The sequence below is a fragment of the Haliotis rubra genome, unplaced genomic scaffold (assembly GCF_003918875.1).
Source record: "Haliotis rubra isolate DU_JTF1 unplaced genomic scaffold, ASM391887v1 Scf113, whole genome shotgun sequence".
NCBI classification, from domain to species: domain Eukaryota; kingdom Metazoa; phylum Mollusca; class Gastropoda; order Lepetellida; family Haliotidae; genus Haliotis; species Haliotis rubra.
The window spans coordinates 2,164,338-2,189,594 of NW_025765037.1; the positions used below are offsets into that span (position 1 = coordinate 2,164,338).

Sequence of the window (25,257 nt, forward strand, 5' to 3'; positions counted from 1 at the left end):
TGGACCAGACAATCCAGTGATCTACAGCATGAGCATCGATCTGCGCAATTGGGATACGATGACACGTGTCAACCAAGTCAGCGAGCCTGACCACCCGATCCAGTTAGTCGCCTCTTACGACAAGCATGGGTTACTGAAGATCAATTCTAACCCGGATCTTCACGGGCCTCCACCACATGTGTACAATGTGACTTTCTGAATGATTCACTGCGGACCTGATTGTTTTTAAGGCGTATTACATGATATAGAATGCATCGAGGCAATGTATCATGATTCAAGTGAATCGTGATGAACACTGAGGCTGCGATGACAAAGCCAATCACAGGGCCCGGTCACTCAAACCCATTTTAATCGAACCATATGGTAACAGTGTGGTACTTCAAGTCGATTCGTAGCCGACCCCAGATAAATGGAACTTATATCTTACGTGCACGTCATCACTACGTCGTCTAGGACACATTGAATACTGGTTTAACACTTTCGTTCATTATTCCTTTATAACAGGTTCACGTTGCCCTATTATGTCATCTATGATCCTTAACTACACCGTTCTTGTTTACGTTTTAACTACTATTACGGCATATTATCAATAACAAACATTTAATGTGTTTATCGGATTTATTGCAAGCATGTACATGTATATATGTCTTGTATATCATAAACGATAGGCAGTAATGCTAAGGAAACACAGCCTCCTCGGCATTTTCTGTTCCCAGAACCAAAGTCACAAAAGTAACACTGAAAGGGAACTGAGACGGCTCAGGTCACATACCCTTATGCTGGCTGGAATCACAGACACTCACATATGTTCACATCACAGACACTCACACATGCTCACATCACAGACACTCACATTACATACCCTATACTGACTTACATCACAGGCACTCACATGTTCACATCACAAACACATCACATACACACTTGACTCACATCACAGACACTCACACATATTTTCACATCACATGACCTTATACTGACTCACATCACAGACACTCACACATGTCACATCACATACTGACTCACATCACAGACACTCACACATGTTCACATCACATAGCCTCATACTGACTCACATCACAGGCACTCACACATGTTCACATTACATACCCTATACTGACTCACATCACAGACACTCACACATGTTCACATCACATAGCCTCATACTGACTCACATCACAGGCACTCACACATGTTCACATCACATAGTTACTGACACATAACAGACACTCATAACATGCTCACATCACAGACACATAGTCACAGGCACACTCACACATGTTCACATCACAGACACTGACACACAGTTCACACACACATGACACACAGATGTTCACATCACATACACTCTCACATCACAGATACACTCACTCATATACTGACATCACATAACTTTATGCTGACTCACATCACAAACACTCACACACACCTTCATGCACACAAGCTCACACAGAACTAAAGTGTAATGGGTAACACATTCACACAGATACACCACACTGGCCCACAACAGACCACAGGCACATGCACACGCACAAGTATAAATCCCATACACTCACACAAGCACACATGACAATCACTCAGGCACACAGACAGACAGACAGACAGACAGACAGACAGACACACAGACACAGACACAGACACACACACACACACACACACACACACACACACACACACACACACACACACACACACACACACATTCATACGACACACAACCATGTCCCAAACATCAAAATGAATAAATGACCAGCTATAAACAGAGGGAGTAAATGCTCTTTCGCCTGTCACACACAACACAACTGGCATGACAACAAATGCGTCAGGAAGGCCCACATTAAAGTACATCAGATAAATATATCACTTTTGTACATAGCTTTCATATCACATTGAAGAACACTGAGTGGGCACATTAGCACAGATGCAATGAAGCCAAGTCACAGTATATACTCTCTCTCCGAGTGTACTCGCCTAGCGTCAGGAAGAAACACGTATGTTGTGCCCTTAAACCTACAATGGTACACGTATACCACCCAGCCCAGGACTCACGGGGGTACTTCGGCATAAAGCATCTGGTCTACCAGTTCCAAACCCCAGTACTGCCAACGCTACCCTTGCTTAGGTTGTTCGTATTTCAGTGTTTCCTATCTCCTTGTTAGAATTGGCCTTCACCATCCCATGCTTGTGGTATATATTTCTAGTTGTGGTTGGAGTTGAGAAGCACACAAACAATACGGAAACCTAATTGTCTTGCTTGTTAGGTACATGAATAGCGTCAGCTTTTGTTTACGCAAGATTCCGACATGAAACTGATTCACATGACTGAACATGTTCCTCCTTCATCGGTCACCTTCTTCTCATACTCCTCCACTTCCTCGAGGTAGGCCGATGGCGGCCATCGATTCTCCTCCACGTGGACCTTGTTGTCGCCTTTCAACATCACGAACTCTGGTCTTTTTGAGAACGCTATGTAGTTGGTTGAGATGAAGTGTAGGCACCATTTAGACAGCTGGGAGGCGTTGTGGAGCTACAATAACAAGAGCCAGAAATGTATGACAGGACAACCAAGAATGAAATGCAAATATTCACCACTAATAGAAAGAAGGTGATTTGGAGGGTGTGATATCATGCCTATATTTCATTATCGGTTAGTAAAACAAGATATTGCATTAAACGGAGGCATAGATTTAAACATCACAGCTTTATCCTCGATTATTAGGATTACCATTGAAAAACGTCAAATTTAATGTACAAGTGAATGAGTGGGTGCGTTTACTTGAACGCCGCGTTTAACAGTATTTGAGTTATCACAACAGATGCCAGTTTCATGTGGAAGGAATGTCATGGGTCGTAGGCACGGTATGGAGCAGACAAACCTAGAAACATATACGGGATTCGAACCTAGTCACAGGTTTCTTGCGTGCCTAAGAGAGCGTATACAACACCTCCCCTATACACAGATGAATGTTGTATATGACTATTGTCATTAGATGTTTAATTTACATCCCTACCTGAGCTGTGAGAAGGAGCCCGATGACGTCAATATCGGCCTTCTCGATGTTCTTGGTACAGCTCTGGTCAACTTCCTTGGTGATGTACAACTCACACAGGTTTAATAGGCGAGGCTGACAGTATTCATCCGCCAGGACCAATATCCCGACCGCATCGCCGCCTTCAATGGGTGCATGGTCCGTGTAGAGATACTCCAGTAACGCCAGGAAACACTCACAGGTTGTGTTTTGAATCTTGAGCTGGAAGAAAACAGTTACACTTGATTTCGTAGTCAAACTGAACAGTGCATACTTCATAGCATAAATGGCACAAACTTACTAGACCAGAGTGAGTATATATAAGCAGATCCACAATAAACGAAACACCATCATGATTGGACAAACCTTGCACATTCCAGGCTGAAAAGCTTCTTTGAAAGCGCCTCCAAACATGGCGGCCATGACGTCACACCGAGACATGAGGACGACCTTGTGAGCGTACACCTCGCTGCCTAAAACAGATGAATTCAAGACACTCAGTTTCCATTATGGGAAAGACAACCAACGCTAAAATTACATTTACTTAGACCCATGAAGATCTGGGTCAGAAGCGACCATCCGACCTCATGGACAAATATGGATTGCTGGAGACTAGTTATACGTTTTTTTATATTCTGGTGTGTAGGTTTTGCTTCAAGTGATAAGCTTCCTGATACTCATATGTAGAAAGAATTTGGAACGCCGGTATTTTCACCTAATTATGGAATCAAAACGTATTATATATTTCAATATATTCCCTGAAGCTGCTTTAAGGCAATACCAAACATCCTCACCTCCAACGTCAAAAATCACGTCAGCTGTCTCTGGCTGGTTAAAGTATAAGTCCTTCATCTTGGCCGCTGTCTCGTCGTTGAGGAAGGTGCCGATGCTGGGGTTGAGGATCTCCTCATCGTTCAACACGTTGCGGCAAATCGTCACCAGCTGGGGAAGTTTAAAGATTTCGGCCACCCTGATGAGATCTTCCAGGCGTTGTTCACTGACGTCATCCGGCAGTCGAGGGGTTCCTGTAAACCAATATGTCCTAAAAATTCTTGTAAATGTACACCTGATATTTCCCGACATGGATTTCAGGAAAACGAGTGACACGCAGTTTGGGGCAGTTTCTGTAACAAGGACCGCCTGTCGCTTTCCAAAAAATATAGAGTAGTTATTGTTTGCGTAAAATTGTTTGTTTGTTTCAGGAGTTTAATGTCCATGACCGCTGGGTTTCTTAAAGAGACTCGAAACGGACCTAATGTTTGGGAAGCTGACACACGATCAACTTGACTAATAAACCCTGTTCTTCACTAATATGATGGGCGATACCATAAGGCTCACTCGCTCACTGGTTCCAATTCACACAGAAAACGGCTGCGAAAAACTAGGCATACCAGTATACACGAACTCCAGAACATGTGTAAATGTGGCGGCCGTGATGTCAACGCTGAGCTGAATGGTCACGTGACCAGGCTTGGTCTTGCAATCTGTGTCCGACACAAAGGTTATGCCCTCCACCTTGCCTGAGTTAAGGTCTTCCCGGGTCATGGTCTCTGACTCCTTGACCTTTGTCAGCTGATTGACCTGAACAAGAGAAAGCCAACTGTTTTAATATTACATAAGCACACAGCCGAGGTCGTGGGTCGGTGGGGTATCCGTGTGGTTTAAGCCTTCACTCATCACGCCGAAGACCTGGGTTCGATTCCCCACATGGGCACAATGTGTGAAGCCCATTTCTGGTGTCCCCCGCCGTGATATTGCTGAAATATTGCTTAAAGTGGCGTAAAAATAAAGAACATATCTCATTCTGGACACTCGTGTCTGCTAAAAACGGGCCCAATTATCAAGATGGGAATAATGTAGGAAGCATGTTTTTCTGTGTCACCTGCCATGCTATTGCTGGAGTACTCCCAAACGCGACAATGAGTCTAGACTGTATGTGAAGCAGTTTGCAGATTACTAATGGTTTGGTTGTTACCATAGAATACATGCATGAGTGAGTGAGTGAATTTAGTTTTACGCCGCACTCAGCAATATTCCAGCTATATGGCGGCGGTCTGTAAATAATCGAGTCTGCACCAGACAATCCAGTGATCAACAGCATGAGCATCGATCTGCGCAATTGGGAACCGATGACATGTGTCAACCAAGTCAGCGAGCCTGACCACCCGATCCCGTTAGTCGCCTTTTACGACAAGCATAGTCGCCTTTTATGACAAGAATGGGTTGCTGAAGACCTATTCTACCCCGGATCTTCACGGGTCATACATGCATGAAGATCCGGGTTAGAAGTGGTCTTCAGTAACCCATGCTTGTCGTAAGAGGCGACTATAACGGGATCGGGTGATCAGACTCGCTGACTTGGTTGACACATGTCATCGTATCCCAATTACTCTTGATCACTGGATCGTCTGATTCAGACTGGATATTTACAGACCGTCGTCATATAGCTGTACTGTTGCTGAGTGCGGCGTTAAACAACGAACGAACAAAGAAAATGCTGTAGAATACACAAAATACACTGTGTACGCCAAATAATGGAGAGGTGAATTATTTGGTCAGGGCAACACAGCTTATGTCAACATATAAGGTCAATATTACATCAACTCCTCAACTTTCTAGTGATACCCGTGAAGATCCGGGTTAGAATTGATCTTCAGTATCCTCGTAAGAGGCGACGAACGGGATCGGGTGGTCAGGCTTGCTGACCTGGTTGACACATGTCATTGTATCCCAATTCTGTAGGTCGATGCTCATGCTGTTGATCACTGGATTGTCTTGTTCAGACTCGATTATTTACAGACCGCCGCCATATCGCTGGAATACTGCTGAGTGCGGGTTAAAATTAAACTCACTCACCTTTCTAGTGAATGGCAACCCTAATATTTGGGCGAAGTACTTTGAGGCTGAGGACAACATGATCTTGTGGGCGTCCAGATGGTGTCTGTCACCCAGGAGGAAAGTGACGTCCGAGAACTTGGGGTCCTCCAGGAGATGGTACCAGTGGTCAGCAAACTTGGACGTCTCTATCTCCGTCCACGGAGCCAGGCCTTTAAATGACAGAATTACCCAATAATCAGTGCTCAAACGGTAGACCGAATCCATGCATTTCATCTGTAAAAACAGGATGCAGATGATCTGCGGCGCAATAATCTCTGTAGTGCTGCCTCAGTACCAGGGTTATGATGGTATGAATCTCAGAATGGCCCTGATTGCGTTCTCCTATGTGTTAAACTCTATATATCATCGTGACTGTATATAAAAATACCCGGAGCATTGGTTACATTGGCATTACACCACAGTGACCTGATAGTTCATGTTTTGGGTGAGGTGAGCCGAAATTGGGTTTTACGTCGTGCTTGAGAATATTTCGCTCATATGACGACGTGCATGCGTGTGTATGTGTATGTGCGGCTGCTTGTACTAGCCCAGACTTAAGCTGGTTTTATAGTGCTAGCCCACTGAGATACCATGCCGCAGTGAAGCATGAATACCCCACTCAGACACATTATACTGACTCCGAGCCGACCAGTCCTTGTTGTACCCATTAATGCCGAGCGCCAGGCAGGGACCAACAAGTACCATATTTTAACGTCTTTGGTATGACGCGGTCGGGGATCGAACCCGCGACCTTCCGCTCTCCGGGCGGACGCTCTAACCACTTCGTCCACAGAGGCGGTCAGTTCATGTTTTGAACGAGATAATGATGCAAATAATTATAATAACAAAGTCTAACATTGTTGTCAAAAAGGGTCATGAATTCCATTCTGGCAAAGGGAGGTAATTAACAGAGATTATAGAAGACTCCATTCCACGTCTAATTCTTTCACACACAAACATTGCATTGTTATCACTAGACATTCTTCAAGCCATTTAGGGCGGTGGGGGTAGCCTAGTTGTTAATCATCGGTCGTCACGCCGAACACCCAGGTTCGATTCCCAAATGGGTAAAACGCGTGAAGCCCATTTCTGGCGTCCCCGCTACTGGTAAAAGCGGCGTAAAATTTATTGACTCACTCCAGCCACTCATGTGTTTGTTTGTGAACAAGATCGTACTTACCAGCCGGAGGCATCACCGGAGGAAGAGGCATAGGTTTCTTGAATCTTCCAAAGATGTTAAGCGTCTTCACTAACGAAGGCTTATTTAGACCTAATTTGATCTGAAAGATTGACATATTTCATAGTAACCAAGAACTGCAACCGAACGATGAGTGTTAACGTGGTGGCGGCTTTCCTGACGTGCTGAAAGGTGAGACATCGTTGTGGTAGCCTAGCGGTTAAGGTGTTCGCTCGTCACGCCGAAGACCCGTGTTTAATTCCTCACATGGGCACAATGTGTGAAGCCCATTTCTGGTGTCCCCCGCCGTGATATTGCTTAAGGCGGAGTGAAACCAAACGCACTCACTCACTCACTAGACATGGCAGCAGGTCTACTGTCATAGTGTCTACATCTTCTGAACACTTGTTAACTGTTCGACTGATAAACACCGGAACAGCTGGTGTCATCGCTGTTTTTCAGCGATCTATTCATATACATGTATTTGTCACACTAGTTTCCTTCTACGTACCCTGGAATCTGTTTCTCGCATATCTGAAGTTGTTTATTAACTGCTTCTTGAATCACTCACTGTATGTATATTCTTTCCAATAAATCTTTCCAAACTAATACGAGGTGACGAGGAAATTCATATAGAATTTGTGGTTTTAGTTTGTAATTTATTATTTATTATTCGTATAACATAAATAAAATAATGTATATACTTACGGCCCCCTCCACACACTCCTTCAGCCCCCTCAAGGCAAGAGAACTTGTTTCCATATATGTCATGTGGGTACCAGCCAGTGCTGCTCCTTCGTTGAATGATACCACGGTTTTGTCCCCGTCACCTCGACGCAAATCTGAAAATGGCTTATATGAATTAGATAGATACTACAAGACATTGATAATACTTTGTTTTGGTCTCTAAAGGCGCCTCGGTTCGCCGTGAAGAATTACATCCTGTGGGTTCGAATCCAATTTCACCCCGATTATATGTCTAGGCTCCTCAGCACCTTATACCTTATAGGTGCTCGCGGAAATTGTAAACATGTAAGACCTGCCGCTATTGGGTTTTCATCCCACATTGATCTGTTTGTTTGTTTGTTTGTAGTTTAACGCCGCACTTTGCAAGATTGTATCTACATGAAGGCGGTCTGTAAATAATCGAGTCTGGACCAGACAATCCAATGATCAAAATCGTGGGCATCGATCTCCGCAAATGAGAAACATCCTTCATCTTTACAAGTTCTAAAATGCCTCTCAAAGAAGTAATACTGCGATCATATACATTTTGAATAGTTTCCAGGCGCGTAGCAAGCCAGTTTTTTTCGTGTAAGCCCGATAGGTTGCAAAGCTTCATACTGAGATAGTAGTGAGGGCTTGCCCAACCTATTCAGCAACAATCAGGTGTAAGCCGGGCTATTTTGGTAATGGTAGCTACGACCCTGGTTTCACAATTGTCAACTTATAATGACAAAACTCCCAATGCTGATCTACGATGACTCCTGCTCACCCGTCTTGCAGCCCACGAGTATCTTGGGCGTGTTAGGGCAGTAGTGCTGTACTTCCGGGTACCACTTGTCACGGATGTTCTCGAAGGAGGTTCTGTTCTTGATATCAAAACACACGAGGAACACATCTGTCTGGGGGTAGGACAAGGGGCGGAGCCGGTCATAGTCTTCCTGGAGATATAAATACAAATGGAAATTTTGTATAGATTATTTAAGAAACAGAGCACATTTGACCGTCAAGTATCGTTCCGTCTCTTCATCAAAGTAACAACACTCCGTTATTTGAGTGAGGTTTAATCTTACCCCACTTTTAGCAACATTCCAGCAATGTCCCGGCGGTGGACACCGGAAATGGGCTTCACACTTTGCATACATATGGGGAATCGAACCCGTTCTCCGGCGTGACGAGCGAACGCATTAACCAGTATGCTACACACACCAAGGATTTCACCAACCGCCAACCATTGGTTTTATTAATTTGTTGATATAATTCTAGCATTGATGTTTGCATCAGTTTACAGATTTAGTTTGGATCATAAATATATCAGAGTCGGGCGCCTATGGTTTGGATCAATAATGTAGCATTGTACGCCTATTATGAGCCAAGATATAAAAGAAAGAAACTGATCATGATGTTTTACCTGCCCGCCTGTGTCCCAGAGACCTAAGTTGACAGTTTCACCGTCGACGGTGACGTCGCAGCTGTAGTTGTCAAATACAGTCGGGATGTACCCGGACGGGAAGGAGCCTGTGGTGTATGCAATGAGGAGACAACTCTTCCCAACTCCACCGTCACCGACAACCACTAGTTTGATATTCTTCATTTTACTGTCAGAACAAACAAAAATCCAGGCATGGAGAAAACAAGTAACATCCAATAAATGAACGAATATAGTTTTAAGCCGCTTTTAGCAATTTGTAAGCACCATTATTTTGGGGGACAACGGAAATGGGCTACGCTCATGGCACACGTGGGGAATCAAACACTTGCCTTAACACACCACATGAACGCTTAAACCGCTGTGCCACCCCCGCCCCTAATCATTATATGCCTTCAAGACAGTTGAAACATTCAAAGTGTACAAACATATACGTAAGTGAGTGAGTTGGGTTTTACGCCGCTTTTAGCACTATTCCAGCAAGATCGCAGCAGGGGACACCAGAAAATGGGCTTCACACAATGTACCCATGTGGGAATCGAACCAAGTTCTTCGGCGTGACGAGCGAACGCATTAGCCACAAGGCTAAATCCCACCCCACCCCACTCCACAAACGTTAATTTGGGTTGCACGGTAATGCTGTATATAATAGACGTTCCAAGCATGATTGCCCGGAAAGCGAGGAATCCGACTTAACGAGGTCAAGAGTAGCTGACCAGGCATGTTATGCTATATATGTCTTGCTATGCCGTAACGTTACTTAGATAACATGACATCAGACTAGATACAATTATGCTCATAGCATCCTAGCGTGTAGAAACACAGCGTCTATCTGAGAACTAAATGGAGAAGACCCTAAATTCGCTTCGAAATTCAGTCGCTGATAGACAAGTGTGTAAAGACGGTACTTACCAGAAATATTTCGGATATCTCCGAAATAGCGTGTATCTCACTGCAAACTTCTACAAATCAGTAGCTCGACATTTAATATCTATATGAACAGACGGTTCAGAGTTAAAAATACCATCCAATCATGTGAGCAGCTTCTGTTACTATATTTAGATTCTATTCGTGGGCATTCGTCAGACATAGATGGCACTGTAAACTGTCATGGCTGCCTCAGTTTGTCAGTTTGACATTGAAATCACGGAAATACAGTGTGAGCCGTGTGAAACCATACATACAGGACTAGGAGTATGAGATATTGCCAAAACATAGCCACCTGTTTAAATATTTCAAGATGAGTAAATTTCACGAGTGTCAGAAATACACTATCCCATATATCTCTACCCAAGACCAGACTCTCCGTAAACAACCGCTCACCTATTATCGATTTTTCTGAATTATAACGCACATCAACCACTTGATATCTGCTTTGAGATAACTCTATAGTTTTTAAGACATGACGCTTACGAATTCTTTAGCATTATTCAATAGTATCGACTGAGAGCGGCACAGATGTCTGACATTAGAAGGTTACAGGATGGGAGCATTTCAGAAAACTTGTACATGTTTGGGAGTACATAGAAGTATACATTAACTTTGAAATGAATGATTCACAGACAGGTGCGTGTGCATTTAGTCCGAAACTTGTCACTATCTTCTAGATACTACTGAGAATGACAAACCTAGATCTGCATCACTTGCCACCAGTTGCACATCGCTATCGAGTCTGCAGCTCTGTATATCGATCGTGGAGCATTTACATTGGAGAAGTATCTGGGCACTGTTCGATCACACCAGAAACAAGTCAAAACAAAACAAAATTAAGTTTTTTATTTGTTGATTATTTGTTTGTTGCTTAAAGGTCACATGCAACCAAAAAATCAAACATAATTAAAAGACAATTATCACTTATTCATGACATATAATATACATTGCTGGTTACGAAAAAATATATAAACAAAATTATAAGCGTACAATCGCAAATCGAAAGTGCAAAATTGTGTACTTCGGTTTACTTCCCAAGAAACGAAGCAGCCGGGATACCGAACCCAGTCAGAGCGGGTGGGTGTGCACTCAAGTGTAACGGCTGGTTCATTTGCAGATGCCTTCACGGCTAATTGTGTGTATATATATAGAGAGATGTTGGGTTTTGTAAATACATGCTCATTTTTTGTGTATAACATTTTGCAATCAACAGACATCATAACATGTCATGTGTTCAAGTATCACACCTGCCGGTCTGTGTCATTACATAATGTGACAGAGACCGAACTCGGGCCATAAATCAATGCATTTTGTTTATGGTGTATAGCCTGATTGGTGTTAAGTTCAAATTGCATTTGGTCAGTGATAGCAGCTGTGTATTGAATATTGTCATTAGCAGACAGGCAGGCAGACACACAGGTGTCAATAAAACAAGACATTGAGTTTTGTCTGTGACAACGACATATCTATATCACAGTTAGAAATTCTGTCAACGCTAAATAATGACATTGCTTTTAAGTATCGAACTGAGAAAGTGTCTCGGTAAGAAGAACGTGTGGTGAAATAGACAAATGAAATTATATAAACAGTTAATTTACTGTCATAACATATAAAAAGCTCGCGCCTGTGAGATATCAACAAAACATTAGAAAAAGAGCTCACACCAAAGCCTTCACCGAGTATTCACCCGACAACCCGCTTCCAAGCTGCGCGAACCTATGTACTTGCACACGTGCTATGAGCGCAGCCCAGCTGTTGAAACCCGTTTTCCCCAGAAAAGTCTGGGGAAAATTAGTGAATCGTTGGAACTCCGATTTCGCGCCTTTTTTTTCATCGCGTTATTTTTCAACTTTATAAGTTGAATTTGCATTTTTGATGATTTGTTTCGGTATGTCCATACCGAAAGGTATCAGAATCTGCAAAGTTGTGTTTTACGTTGCATGTGACCTTTAACTCCGCACTTAGCAGTATTACGTACCTCTATATAAAGGTGGACAGTAAATAAATTAGTCTGGACCATACAATCCAGTGACATATTGTGAAAGAAGATCCCCGCCTACTAGATACGATGCCATGCAATCAACCAGGTCATCGATTCTCAACTCCAGAAACTTATTGACAGAATTTGTTGCTGATGATTCATAAAACTCGGAATCTCGATGGAGCAAAAAACCAACCCCGAACCAAACCAAAACGGCCAACTGAAAAATCAAATCAGCCATATATATGTTACCAATGCAATAACCTTTGCTTGAACTATTGAGGTGTATCGAAACTTAAATAATGTTAAACTAGACCACGATCAGAATGTCATGTGAATATGTCATAACAATTCTATGCATTTTATACAATCATGTTTAATGCAATGTTCGTTTTACCAGCTGTGCACTCTTCCTGTATTCTGTTTTTGGGCTGCTAACGCCGTAACCTTTCTCGAGAGACACACGTCTAACACCTATATTACTTCCATCTTTCCGTGAAATAATGTTCAAAGTGGCATAAAACCAGACCCGCTCACACTTCTTGTGCTGGTCAGAGTCAGTTTTCACAGAACTTTTGACTATGTAGAGTGGTTGGGCGGTGGGAGTATCTAGTGGTTATAGCGTTCGCTAGTCCCGACGAAGGCCCAGGTTCGATTCCCCACATGATAACATTTCGGTTGTCACCCGTCGTGATATTGGTGGGATATTGGTAGGATATTGCTGAAAGCGGCGTAAAATACTCACTCACTCGTGACTAAATTACCTTTACTTATGTGTCACGACTCGTTTGTGATGTTTTAGGTTTGAACGAAAAGCTGTACTAGTACATTTGGCGGAACTCGACTTTGGAAATGATCGCACAGACTTAAGCTTCAAATGTTAAATTTGAACAAATCCACGGTCTATTTGTGGGTCACAACAATATCACGTTGGTGCTGATATGTATTCCCAGGTTTTATGGCCATTTCGCCATTGATAACGATGTCAGAGCTATATAACAAGGCTGTCAAACCTATCTCAAGGTTGCATCATATTCATTTCGCATTCATATCACAGGAATTATTCAATTTTATCACATTTATTGCACTGAATTATCACAGATACTTCACGGCTGCACCACAGCTACTTAGCAGTTATTTCACAGTTAACTCCGCCACATCTCCACCTAATGAAGGTTCTTCACGTGGAATATTTACATTAGTTTCCTTGAAGCACATTGAGGGTTTTGGGTAAACCTTTTTCTAAATGTTGAAAGTTCCATGGTTTTACTTGGATTGCTCCAGCCACAGGTATTTGATCAAAAAGACATACGAACTAGATGCAGAGTTTGCGGAACCAAGTGGGCAGTGATAAAAAGTGCTATCTTAATACATAGCTGGTTTGTTTGTTTGTTGTTTTACGCCGCACTCAGCAATATTCCAGCTATATGGCGGCGGTCTGTAAATAATCGAGTCTGGACCAGACAATCCAGTGATCAACATTATGAGCATCGATCTACGTAACTGGGACTATCAAAAGAGACTGGAATATAATTTGACACTCATGGTTTTTGAAAAACACATTGCATCAGGAAGTTCCCATTTACGTTCGGATCAGCGTGTCAGGCAGAGTAAGGTGGGAGGTTGATCTATTCTCTGCTGTCTGCTGTTCACTGTTGTGTTTCTCACAGTTATACACCAAACAATGGCGGTACATTAACTCCCAGCTGGGAAGTGCATTGCGCCACCTGATTTGATCCTTCCAATATCATACACACGATCAGCATTAACTTCCAACGATGAGTCTCTACATGACACCGGTTCACATGACCGAACACTTTCGTCCTTGTTTCGCCACCATCTTCTCATACTCCTCCACGTCCTGGAGGTAGGCCGATGGCGGCCATCGGTTCTCTTCCACGTGGACCCTATTGTCTCCTTTCAACATCACGAACTCTGGTCTTTTTGAGAAAGCTATATAGTTGGTTGAGATGAAGTGTAGGCACCATTTAGACAGCTGGGAGGCGTTGTGAAGCTACAATAACAAGATTCAGAAATATACGACAGCACCAAAAACATCACTATGAAGAGACTCGAACCCCGACTTTCGCTAAGATGGTCAAATGTTGTAGACCACGCTACCCACGTTCTGACCAATAGTGTATCTTAGGCCATATTTAATGGTCAAGACTTTTAGAATTTAAAGAATAAGTATAAAAAAGTCACCTCCGTCCTGTCCATCATTCTTGATTTCTAAATGTTGAATCCATGTACATTCTGATTATGAGAAATAGTTAGAAGTAAATAAATATTTATATAAATCTCGATAATGTATAGGAACCCTACCTGAGCTATGGCACCTCTGCACAGTGAATTGGGACGCCTTAGACAACTGGTTTTGTTTGTTTAACGCCGCACGCAGCAATATTCCAGCTATATGGCGGCGGTCTGTAAATAGTCTGGACCAGACAATCCAGTGATCAGCAGCATGAGCATCGATCTACGCATCTCGGATACGATGACATGTGTCAACCAAGTCAGCGAACCTGACCACCCGATCCCGTTAGTCGCCTCTTACGACAAGCATGGACACCAATTCTAACACGGATCTTCACGGGTGTTTAGGCGACTTGGTCACGCATGTCCACTGTATAACAATGCAGTTAGTTACAGTGCTGTCGTATTCAGTCTCATTATCTGAGCTGTCATTACAGATTTCTAGAATGAGGAAATGAGTGTTGTTTAATGACGCACTGTTATGATGATGTTTAGCATCCCTACCTGAGATGTCAGAAGGAGACCGATGACGTCGATTTTGGACTTCTTGATGTTCTTGGTACAGCTCCGGTCAACTTCCTTGGTGATGTACAACTCACACATGTTCAAGAGGCGAGGCTGACAGTATTCATCCGCCAGGACCAATATCCCGACAGCATCACCGCCTTCAATGGGGGCGTGGTCCGTGTAGAGATACTCCAGTAACGCCAGGAAACACTCACAGGTTGTGTTAGGAATGTTCACCTCGAAGACAAAACAATACGCATTATTTTACAGTAAACACGATCAGTGTCTGTTTAAATGTTCTACTGAGAATCAATGTATATTTCCCAATGTGATTCTAAATTTACTGTTACCACTTCACGAAACAGAATAGCGGCATGTAGCTTAGTTAATACGCTAATGTCCAGAGGGTCGGTGGGGTAGCCCAGTGGTTAAAGAGTTTGCTTGTCACGCCAAAGACCCGGGTTCGATTCCCCACTTGGTTACAATATTTGAAGCCCCTTTCTGGTGGTCCTCATATTGATATTGCTGGAATATTGCTAAAATCGACATAAACCTAAAACTAAAACTCACTATCATAATAGGTTATATGAATTCACACATCGTCCACTGAGTATGTTTACAAACATGTCAATAAATAGATAACCAATATATAAATCTCCATGCACAGTACGTGCACAACAGTGTACACAGGTGTCAGTATGTCGGATGATCTGCAGATGCAAGAACGCAAGACCCTACCTTGCACCTCCCGGACTGTTGAGCCTCGATAAAAGCGCCTCCAAACATGGCGGCCATGACGTCACACCGAGACGTCAGGACTACCTTGTGAGCGTACACCTCGCGTCCTGAAACAGTTGTATTAAAGCATCACAGTCTTCATCATAGAAAAGACTACGTTACATACTCTTTGAAACAACCAGACAACCCAATTATCAACACCTTGAGCATCAATCTACGCAATTGAGACATGTGTCAACCAAGTCAGCGAGCCTGACCACCCGATCCCGTTAGTCGCCTCTTATGACAACCATGGGTTGCTGAAGACCTATTCTAACCCAGATATTCACGGGTCTAAGACTGACTGACTGACTGACTGACTGAGTTTGGTTTTAGCAATATTCCAGCAACATCACGGCGGGGGACGCCAGAAATGGGCTTCACACATTGTACCCATGTGGGGATTCGAACCCTGGTCTTCGGCATGGCAGCCAACGCTTTGACCACTAGGCTACCCCACCGCCCCTCACGGGTCTAAGAACCAAGCAAACATACATATAGTGTAATGAGATTATCACTGAATAATGGTGATCCTTTCGTATAATCATCACCGCTAATTTGCATTTTTGTCAATGGCATTGTTTTGGAGGATAATTCGTACTAAATATTAACGTCAAACGTTAACGTAATATATTCAGTAAACCGACGAAAAATACCGATGACCCATTCTTACCTCCGATGTCGAAAACGACATCAGCTGCCTCTGGCTGGTTGAAATACAGCTCCTTCATGTTGGACGCCGTCTCGTGGTTCAAGAAGGTGGTGATTCTGTGGTTGAGGAATGCTTCACCGTTCAACACGTTGCGGCAAATTGTCACCAGATGGGGGAGTTTAAAGATCTCGGCCACCCTGGTGAGATCTTCCAGGCGTTGTTCACTGACGTCATCCGGCAGTCGGGGAGTTCCTGAAGACCAGACAGGAACTACTTATTTCGTAAACTGAGTAAAAGAAAGTACATTGAAATCATTTTTCTTCTGTAGATGAAAAAATATATTATAAAATTTTATGTAACCGAAACTTAAAAGAACTTTGACTAGGTCTTTTTAACCGTCGCCCATTCCTGCAACAATTTGGCAAAAGTAAGTTGTATCTGGGTATAGGAACACAAATTAAATTGCTTCGAAGAAGACTTTAGAAAAAATGCATTTGCTGTACTTTTGCTTACAGGTTATATATTTTTTCCGAAAAAAGCAAATATACTATATATTGATTTTCGAATATCAGATGAGTATAATGCGAAAACAATCAATAGCTTAAAAGCTTTAAATCAAATTATATTTTTGAAAACAATGCCACGTAGAGCTAATAGGTTCTTAAGATTCTCAATCAAAATATATCTTTAAAAGTATCAAGCAGAAGTATTGTTGTAAGCGCAAGAGCAGTTCACGTTTTGAACATCAAATAGTTTCAAATGAAAATATAAACATACCATCAATTCCAATAAGAAGTACTTGCTATTTTTCGTCAGTTTACAAACAGCTTCGTATTGCCACAAGATGTAGGACTGCACTACTATGTAAATACCATTACATATGAGATACATATACCTCTCATGCATCATACTGTTGCTCCTAAAACGACTCGTCATTAACCCAATGCTGATCGAAAACTTCGAAAGCCAGAGTCAAAGGGCTACCTGGTCCAATATGTGCCAATTTCGCCGTAGTGTAAATCATTCCTTTTTGCTATGAAACAACTGTTTCCTTTGTCCATAGTCAAATATTCAAAAAGATATTTACATGTATTAAGATCTCTGCGACTAGATAAAACTTCACTCACTTACTTGACTTTAACCAGTTTGATACAGAAGAAATAGAGGGAAATAATGTTTTACGCTTGATTGTCATACAGGCTCGGATACAAACAATTTGTATCGATTACAGCTCATGAATGTCTATAATATTTGGCAAGTCTAGATTTCCGCAGTTTCTGAAAGTGAATCTATATGACTGTATTGTATTGTTGAGTTTTTTGTGAAATAGCTCATTTCAGAGACTAGATTCTTGTCTAAGCATACCCGTATACAGGAACTCCAACACGTGTGTAAATATGGCGGCCGTGATGTCGGCGCTGAGCTGAATGGTCACGTGACCTGGCTTGGTCTTGCAGTCTGTGTCGGACACAAAGGTGATGCCGTCCACCTTGCCTGAGTTTAGGTCATCCCTGGTGATGACCACTGTCTCCTTGACCTTTGTCAGCTGGTTGGTCTAATTAAAAAAAAAAGAGTATCTGTTTAAATATTTACATACGCAGATGAAAGATCGAACCTGTTCGTCATTACTTTGACACGTGGGGTACGGAAGTGATAAAAGCTTTCGCTCGTCACGCCAAAGACCAGTATCACAGTGTGGTTTTTTTCTTCGTTTTCAGCAATATTCCAGCAATACCACGGTGGGGGACACCAGAAATTGGCTCCACACTGTACCTATGTGGGGAATCGAACCTGGGTCTTCGGCGTGACAAGCGAACGCTTTAACCACTAGGCTACCCCACCGCCCCGTTGGCACGACAATGTACCGAGATATCTGACACGTAGTGTTTCTATAAAACTGTCCAATACGGTCATTTAAATCACCAAAATCGTCATAATCATCACAACTTATGGCCAACAAAGTGTGTATTTAAACACAACGATTACTCTCAACCTCAGTCAAATCTATCCATGTATTAGGCTTCTCAGGTACGAGAGTGACAAGAGTCTTCTCTCAGTTGTGCATCAGATTTTTTTGCGATTTTTTTTGATTTTTATCAACGTACGATGTGCGTGCAGTAGCTGCGGAGACCGTACAGAAACCGCACGATTTCCGTACGATCTCCGTATCACCACCAAATGCGGGATACGGGCTTACGATTTTTCCAAATTTGTCAAACTTCGCTGTCTGTAGAATGCGATAATCGTAGGGCCGCTGCCTGCCGCCACACGGCGACGCACGGAAATGGAGTTTTCGGGCAGTTTACGGGCGCCGTAGAGCCATCGCAGGCCAAATGCGAACCAGGCATAATCGTTTGCAAAGGTTCATAGGTATATAAATACATATGGATGAATGAACATACACACTGAATAAATATGTATAGTTAGTTATGTACAAACTTCTTAAGGAGTAATTTAGACTTGGTGCATAAAAAAAGGTAGACATCCCATGCCATTCATCAACGGCGACAACAGGAATCGGGTGTCATTATAGTCAGACTTGCATGTCATCCAATCAGATTGCTTGGATCGATGTTCCTAATGCCTATTACAGTCTGACACAGTTTCAGTTATTTACTTATATTCACTCACATAGAATCCTGGACTATCGCTTAGTGCGACGCTACACAACAAACACATTTAATCAAATGAGCCTTCCTTTAGTAAAGCATCAGATATTAGACCAACGAAAAGTACGTTATTCAGAATCAAAATGACTCATTACCTTTCTTGTATATGGCAACTGTAAGATTTGGGCGAAGAACTTTGAGGCTGAGGACAAGAGGATCTTGTGGGCGTCCAGTTGATGTCTGTCACCCAGGAGGAAGGTGACGTCCGAGAACTTGGGGTCCTTCAGGAGCTGGTACCAGTGGTCAGCAAACTCGGACGCCCCTATCTCCGGCAAAGGGGTCAAATCTACAATGGCTACATGATAAATAAAAAACAAAATCCTAAAACAAAATAATATTCGTTCTCTTAAAGAAGTTAATAAACAGTGATCGATCTGCTGAAATGAAGTCGTAGAAGTATACATCTCATACACTACATTATTTTTTACTGACTACAACCCTATGTCGACTGTTTGAAGGTGTTGTTTGTGAGTAGAGCGTGTACCTGCGGGTGGCATTGCCGGACGAAGCAGCATAGGTTTCCTGAATCTCCTGAAAACGGTTTGCTTCTTCATGGCTTCAAGATTCTTTAATCCATACTTGATCTGAAATGGTTATCTGTCCATTATTCACCAATGACTTACAAGACAAGCCATCATCTTAGTTTGTCACACTTATTTTACAGTGTACTTAACAAGGAAATTATCTCGGAGATCGGTGACACAACATGTATCATATCTTTGTGGGATACGAGATGAAGATGCAACTATTAAAGGAAGTATTGGAACTGGTACTTACGGCTCCCTCGAAACATTGCAGAATAGTTTTGAAAGCCAGGGCACTTGTTTCGTAGTAATTCACCCTCAGGGTCTTCGCTAATGCAGAACCTTCTTTGTAGGACACTGCTGTCTCATCCCCGGCACCTTTACGTAAGTCTGGAATGAATGTATATATACTTCCCATCAAAACTTTAGACTCACTAGAGTAAATGTAGCCACTTACTTCAGGCTACTGTTCTAAACTACATTTTGCCAAATATCCTATACTGTTTAAAGGAAGGCACTGTTTACACATGAACTGATGTATTGTAAAACAAATTCGTAACGTTGAAAAGATTATTGTCATGAGTTCAGTAAATGATAAAAATCAGTGAAAATTGGCGAATACTTAACAAAACTTTACATCAAAACGCAGCTCTTCACATGCACGATATTTGCACATGCTTTTCAGCAAATTGATGCATGATCCTCGTGCAATTCATCTGCATAAAGTTTGCAGTTGGTTCCTCCAAGTTAGTGGAGAAATTCATCTTCGATGTAACCATATATATATACATAACATATAGTAAGTGTTTTAAGTGAGTCTAAACTTCTGATGGGACGTATATGTGTGTGTCTATGTATATATACAAAACACACACACACACACACACACACACACACATATGTAAAGTCTATGTGAAATCAAGAAGTGACCTTATCGTGCTACTGTTGGCTGTGGAGGAGGGCTCACCCGATATCTTTCGTTTCATTTCATCTAGACACTTAGTATTGGTCACAAAGACCATTTGTCATTTAATTCCAAATTGTATGGGAAATTCTGTGATGCATTTGTCGTAGCTGAATATGAAATATACGTGGTGTAATATGCGTCTCAATACCGGCCTTCGCGAAACGTGATTTTGTAAACACTATCCAATATGCGGAAAGCGCACTTCGGCGTTCGTATTAGTGCATTTTCGAAAACATCCCAACCGATATTCGGTTCATCGGCAACGTTTCAGAATCATCATTAGTGATTTCATGAAAACCTGATATAATTGATCATTAATATGTTATTTTTGAATACAATACTCACAGTAATTTTCCGATTTTCACGTTTCAAAACATACAGCAAATAATGCTGTGAATTGCGATTTCGTATTGTGTCAAAAATGGCGACATTTACGATGAAGCCTATTTTGAAAGGCCTTTACAGCACTTTAACTTTGTCTGAGATAATAGTGGACGGTATCAAGAAACAGGAGATTTTCCCGCCGAATTCGAAACTGTGAAGTATATTTGTGTGCGTGATATATTTATACTGTATTGGACTTCAAAGTGAGGGTTGAGGAGGAATGACATATATGTCCCTGTGGCGCATTTCTGTGTAATTTTATAGCCGTACGCACATCATCGACAACGCGAGCGCAATTCTTGCACAACGTTCACTTTTCAAACTTTATGAAAATGTGCGCCTGAAACATATATCGGCATCCAGGGGGTTATGCCTAATCCTGTTTTAGGTTACCCTGATTAGGTCCTTAAACCAGATTTATCCACTAGCAACACTCAGTGCTCTCTATGGGTTTGCTTCGGACATAAAGAGACACATGTGAAGTTTCTTTTATTGCTCAGTATATATACATTCAGATGGAAAGCGTGTATTGCCAGAAAACTCTGTGTTTTGTCAATGTCCTATGCATCACAAAATCTAAATCAAAGTTGACGCACATGTCGTTGTAAGGAGCTTACATTAAACAAAGGATTGATATTATGAACAATGATAAGCAACACTAACCTGCCTTGCAACCAACGAGTACTGTTGCCGTATGACGGCAATATTTTTCCACTTCCGGGTACCACTTGTTACAGATGTTCTCTAAGGATTGTCTGTTCTTGACATCGAAACACAGAAGGAACACGTCAGTTTGGCCGTAGGCCAGGGAGCGGAGATGGTCATAGTCTTCCTGGAGATAAATGAGATGTTCGTGACCGTTACGGTTTAAATATAAACACTTTATTTCTTTTCAAGAGCACAAACTATTTACACTCGACATACCCAAACCCGACCCCTGACAACAAATACCATTTGACCCCTGTTCACTGTACCTGCCCGGCCGTGTCCCAGAGTCCCAGGGTTACAGGCTCGCCGTCGACGATGATTACGGAAGTGTAATGGTCAAACAACGTAGAAGTGTACTCTGCAGGGAGAGAGGAACCTTCGGACGCAGACAGGAGACAGGTCTTCCCAACCCCTTCGTCACCGACAGCGACTAGTTTGAAAACCATTTCGCTGTTAAAACAAATGTTTACAAACATTGGTTAATACGTGAAAACTGGATTTGTCTAAAACATACCAGCCTTGTTCAAACGTAACTTCTGGTTTGTTGGAAACAGTTGCCACCCCTCAACTTAAGGTCCACAATTTAAGGTACAAATACACCACAAATGATATAGTTCTTCATTTAATTTTTGTCTCATATCTAGTCACCATTAAACATCAGTGTATTCTGTCTTACAATGGAACTTCTCAATCAACATAAATTGTTTCTGACTTATTAGTCACAACCACACAGTTTTCAAATATACTCATGCCAATAATGGTTGTCACCCCCTCCCCCCCAAACCCCCCTCGAATAAAAACATTGAAGGGGTGACAACCATTATTGGCATGAGTATATTTACGTTGTTTTTGAAAATATCTCATAAAACTAGGTGTACACTTACTTATGTGCGTCAGTTTAACTAGTTCAAGAAAATAAATGAAAAATATAACGTTTTTTTGGTGTTAAAATATAATTCTAACCTCTAAGGTAGCTTCACAAAGTGTTACAGTTGACATGAGTAAGTTAACGGGGGTCTAGTGTCTTCGTGTCGATAATGAGACGTATCATACACTGTAGATATAACGCCAACATACCATTTACTTTAGGCTTAATATATCTCTCAGCACCATGCCAGGAAGATTTAAAGCTGAAATAGTATATCGGATGGATATGGCTTTTCAAACCAGGTACGTGAGTTAACAATACACGGCAATCGTGTTAGCACGTCCTGTTACTATCTTTAGATGTTATTTGTTGTCATTCATGAAAAGAATTGGATGACGCTGTAAACTGTTATTGGAGCGTTGAGAATGAAACCTTTACAAATCATTTCGAGACTGTACAATACTGAGCTTAAGGTTAGGGGCCGCCCGAGCATTAGGGTTGTAGTTATATTGCCCTAAAATACAATGATCCAGCGAGTTTTAAAATAAATATTTAGGATCGTAGTTTAAAATGTAACCTGGTTTTGCAGCTCAATGCAAAATATCTCATATATGAACATTCCTGTTTTTGTGTTTTAAGTTTTTAATCAAAGACTTTTAGACTTGCAAAGATCTGTGCGGCGTTAATCCCAAGTCACCTACTCTTTCTCTCTCTCTCTCTCTCTCTCTCTTTCTCTCACATTTTTTCATGATATATCAGCTACAGTGTAAACACGATGACATAAACACGTCCATTATATACAGATGTATGTATGTTATACTAAAAGAATTATTTTGAATTATTTTATCTTCAAAATATTTATTTTGAACTATTTTGTCCCCAAAATAATTATTTTGAACTTTTTTGTCCTCAAAATATTTGTTTTGAACTACATATATTTTGTTCTCCCTCTCCACTTACCTTTTGTTCACGTTCCTACTGTCCTGTACAGTACACAGTCAGCTGAGTAAAATCTGGAGCTTGTCCCAATGTGGAGAATTATACCAAGCCCCATCCGCGTTATGAGAGTAGAAATATGTTTAAACTAAACTTAATAAATTTAATATAAAGAAGACACTGATAAAAAACGACATGTAGCTAACACTACGCACCACAGTTACAAATATAGAACGTGAAATGGATCAAGTGTTGACGTGGATGGGTTTTTCCAGGGGTGGAATGTATAGACGGATTTGTGCGTTGTCGCATTGTCGCGTTGTCGCCCTCTCAAATATAAGCAAAATTAAACAAATCCGCGATTATCGACGATACGCAACAACGCGACATTTCGCCCATTTGTCGCACTGTCGCGATGTCGCGTCGCGTTTTGAATTTCAACTATATATTTTTCTTTATTCTTCCAGGGTATGACACGGCGACATACAGCGACAATTTCTTTAAGGTCAAAATATGTCGCGTTGTCGCGCGTCGCCCCATGTAAGATGTGTAAAACAGCCTAAAACATTGCAAAACGCGACACTCGACATATTTTGACTATGGCAATTGTCGCTGCGTCGCGTGTCGCCCTTGGAGGAATGAATAATATAGCCCATTGTGTTCGTCACTTAACCGGATGAAAGTAGTATGTAGTTTTTAGTTAATATGAATCCATATCACTGCTAGTCGAATGCTCTTCGACTGGAAGTACTGGAAGGTCTTTAAGTTTCGATAAATTCATCACCAAACCTTTTCTTCTTAGATTAGAAAAATATCGCTTGGGTATCATGTATCTCAAAATAGAAGAACCCTTTGTTCAAACATCTGTCTCTAACAAAAAATCATGAAGAAGATATGTACCTGTGACGGTGATACTTTCTACATGCACCGAAAGAACAAGAAACTGATCAGCTAACGTTTGAGATAGCTATACGGCTAACTTCATAGTGTTCTCCTAGAGAGGAACCGGATGAAGATAGTAACTAAACTCTGGAAAATATAATTTTACCTTTGTCCCTCCGTTGTCTTTGGAGATTACTGCAATCGTTAGTTATAATCCACACCTTAATAGATCACTTGTACAGGTACATTTTGGTCGAAACCGGACGGTTGGTTTCAGAGTTACGGGTGTTTGAATTGTATTTGAGGGGCTAGAAATTGCCCCAAACGCGTTCGCAGAAGACGCTTTTGAGACGGGAGCGAATTCGCTGAAATGTGGTGCCAAATAAGAGGGTCATGTTCCTTTTACAGAAGTTCTTGAAGAATAGCCAGTCCCCTCTTTAAAAGTCAGTATCTCAGTTGTTCTTTTTAGTCTTACGGTCAAAACAATTAGTGTTCTGGAATCACCAAGACTTTGTCTATCGTCCCAGGTGCGTTTCCGCCTAACCGATCTTTAGCCCTATGCCAATCGTAAACCCCTAAAATCCCAATCTTAGCGTGACGTTACGATCGGCGTACCGTTCCACTAACTCAATCTTACCTAAGTCAATCGTAAAGTTAAGATTCCAAGTCTAAGGTGCTCCATGACCAACTTAGGATAGCTAAAATCAATCGTAGAGAAACCAAAATGGTGGCTTACCTATTCTATGTGAAAAACAAGAGCGAGCATTTCACCGTAGGCGTCCCCTAAAATCCCCATAAAATGAATTTGTATATTTCTGTATCATGTAAACAACACTGCACTGAAGCCTTACAAATGTCAGGCCAGTCTGACCACTGTCGTCATGGAACACAACCGAGCGAGTCGGTGTGACACATTTGTACAACAATATTGCAACGTCATGGTTAAGAATAATGGAAGTGAACAATGTTCTGAAGCAAAAG

The 25,257-nt window shown here is 41.8% G+C and overlaps 2 protein-coding genes across 5 annotated transcripts; both read right to left on the bottom strand.

Annotated features, from left to right (window-relative positions):
- Nucleotides 1-2,028: 2,028 nt before the first annotated feature.
- LOC124291600 (rho-related protein racA-like) lies at nt 2,029-11,025 on the bottom strand. 2 transcript variants are annotated; one of them, XM_046728639.1, is made up of 11 exons: nt 10,148-11,025; nt 9,218-9,404; nt 8,579-8,747; nt 7,792-7,925; nt 7,087-7,186; nt 5,886-6,076; nt 4,421-4,610; nt 3,824-4,054; nt 3,396-3,502; nt 3,012-3,251; nt 2,029-2,527 (listed from the first exon to the last, which is right to left on the bottom strand). In XM_046728639.1, the coding sequence occupies exons 2-11, from the start codon at nt 9,398-9,400 to the stop codon at nt 2,315-2,317; spliced, it is 1,758 nt and encodes a 585-aa protein (XP_046584595.1). In that variant the 5' UTR covers nt 9,401-9,404; nt 10,148-11,025; the 3' UTR covers nt 2,029-2,314. The 2 variants fall into 2 exon arrangements, with proteins under 2 accessions (XP_046584595.1, XP_046584605.1); XM_046728649.1 differs by lacking the exon at nt 10,148-11,025 and having other exon boundaries at nt 9,218-9,651.
- Nucleotides 11,026-13,209: 2,184 nt separating this feature from the next.
- LOC124291584 (rho-related protein racA-like) lies at nt 13,210-23,518 on the bottom strand. 3 transcript variants are annotated; one of them, XM_046728613.1, is made up of 11 exons: nt 23,419-23,518; nt 21,857-22,040; nt 21,546-21,714; nt 19,785-19,921; nt 19,492-19,591; nt 19,103-19,302; nt 17,704-17,893; nt 16,360-16,590; nt 15,648-15,754; nt 14,907-15,146; nt 13,210-14,160 (listed from the first exon to the last, which is right to left on the bottom strand). In XM_046728613.1, the coding sequence occupies exons 2-11, from the start codon at nt 22,034-22,036 to the stop codon at nt 13,948-13,950; spliced, it is 1,767 nt and encodes a 588-aa protein (XP_046584569.1). In that variant the 5' UTR covers nt 22,037-22,040; nt 23,419-23,518; the 3' UTR covers nt 13,210-13,947. The 3 variants fall into 3 exon arrangements, with proteins under 3 accessions (XP_046584569.1, XP_046584580.1, XP_046584572.1); XM_046728624.1 differs by having other exon boundaries at nt 19,103-19,293; nt 23,419-23,517; XM_046728616.1 differs by lacking the exon at nt 23,419-23,518 and adding an exon at nt 22,554-22,727.
- Nucleotides 23,519-25,257: the final 1,739 nt, after the last annotated feature.

Excerpts from the sequence above, each read along its gene's own strand:
- LOC124291600 (XM_046728639.1), bottom strand. The coding sequence starts at position 9,400 with ATGAAGAATATCAAACTAGTGGTTGTCGGTGACGGTGGAGTTGGGAAG. Across the intron at positions 6,077-7,086 it reads TCCGGTGATGCCTCCGGCTG|GCCTGGCTCCGTGGACGGAG; the intron begins GTAAGTACGATC and ends TGTCATTTAAAG. Across the intron at positions 3,252-3,395 it reads TTCAGCCTGGAATGTGCAAG|CTCAAGATTCAAAACACAAC; the intron begins GTTTGTCCAATC and ends GTTTTCTTCCAG.
- LOC124291584 (XM_046728613.1), bottom strand. The coding sequence starts at position 22,036 with ATGGTTTTCAAACTAGTCGCTGTCGGTGACGAAGGGGTTGGGAAGACC. Across the intron at positions 19,592-19,784 it reads TGCAATGTTTCGAGGGAGCC|ATCAAGTATGGATTAAAGAA; the intron begins GTAAGTACCAGT and ends TAACCATTTCAG. Across the intron at positions 16,591-17,703 it reads GTTGGAGTTCCTGTATACGG|GAACTCCCCGACTGCCGGAT; the intron begins GTATGCTTAGAC and ends TCTGGTCTTCAG.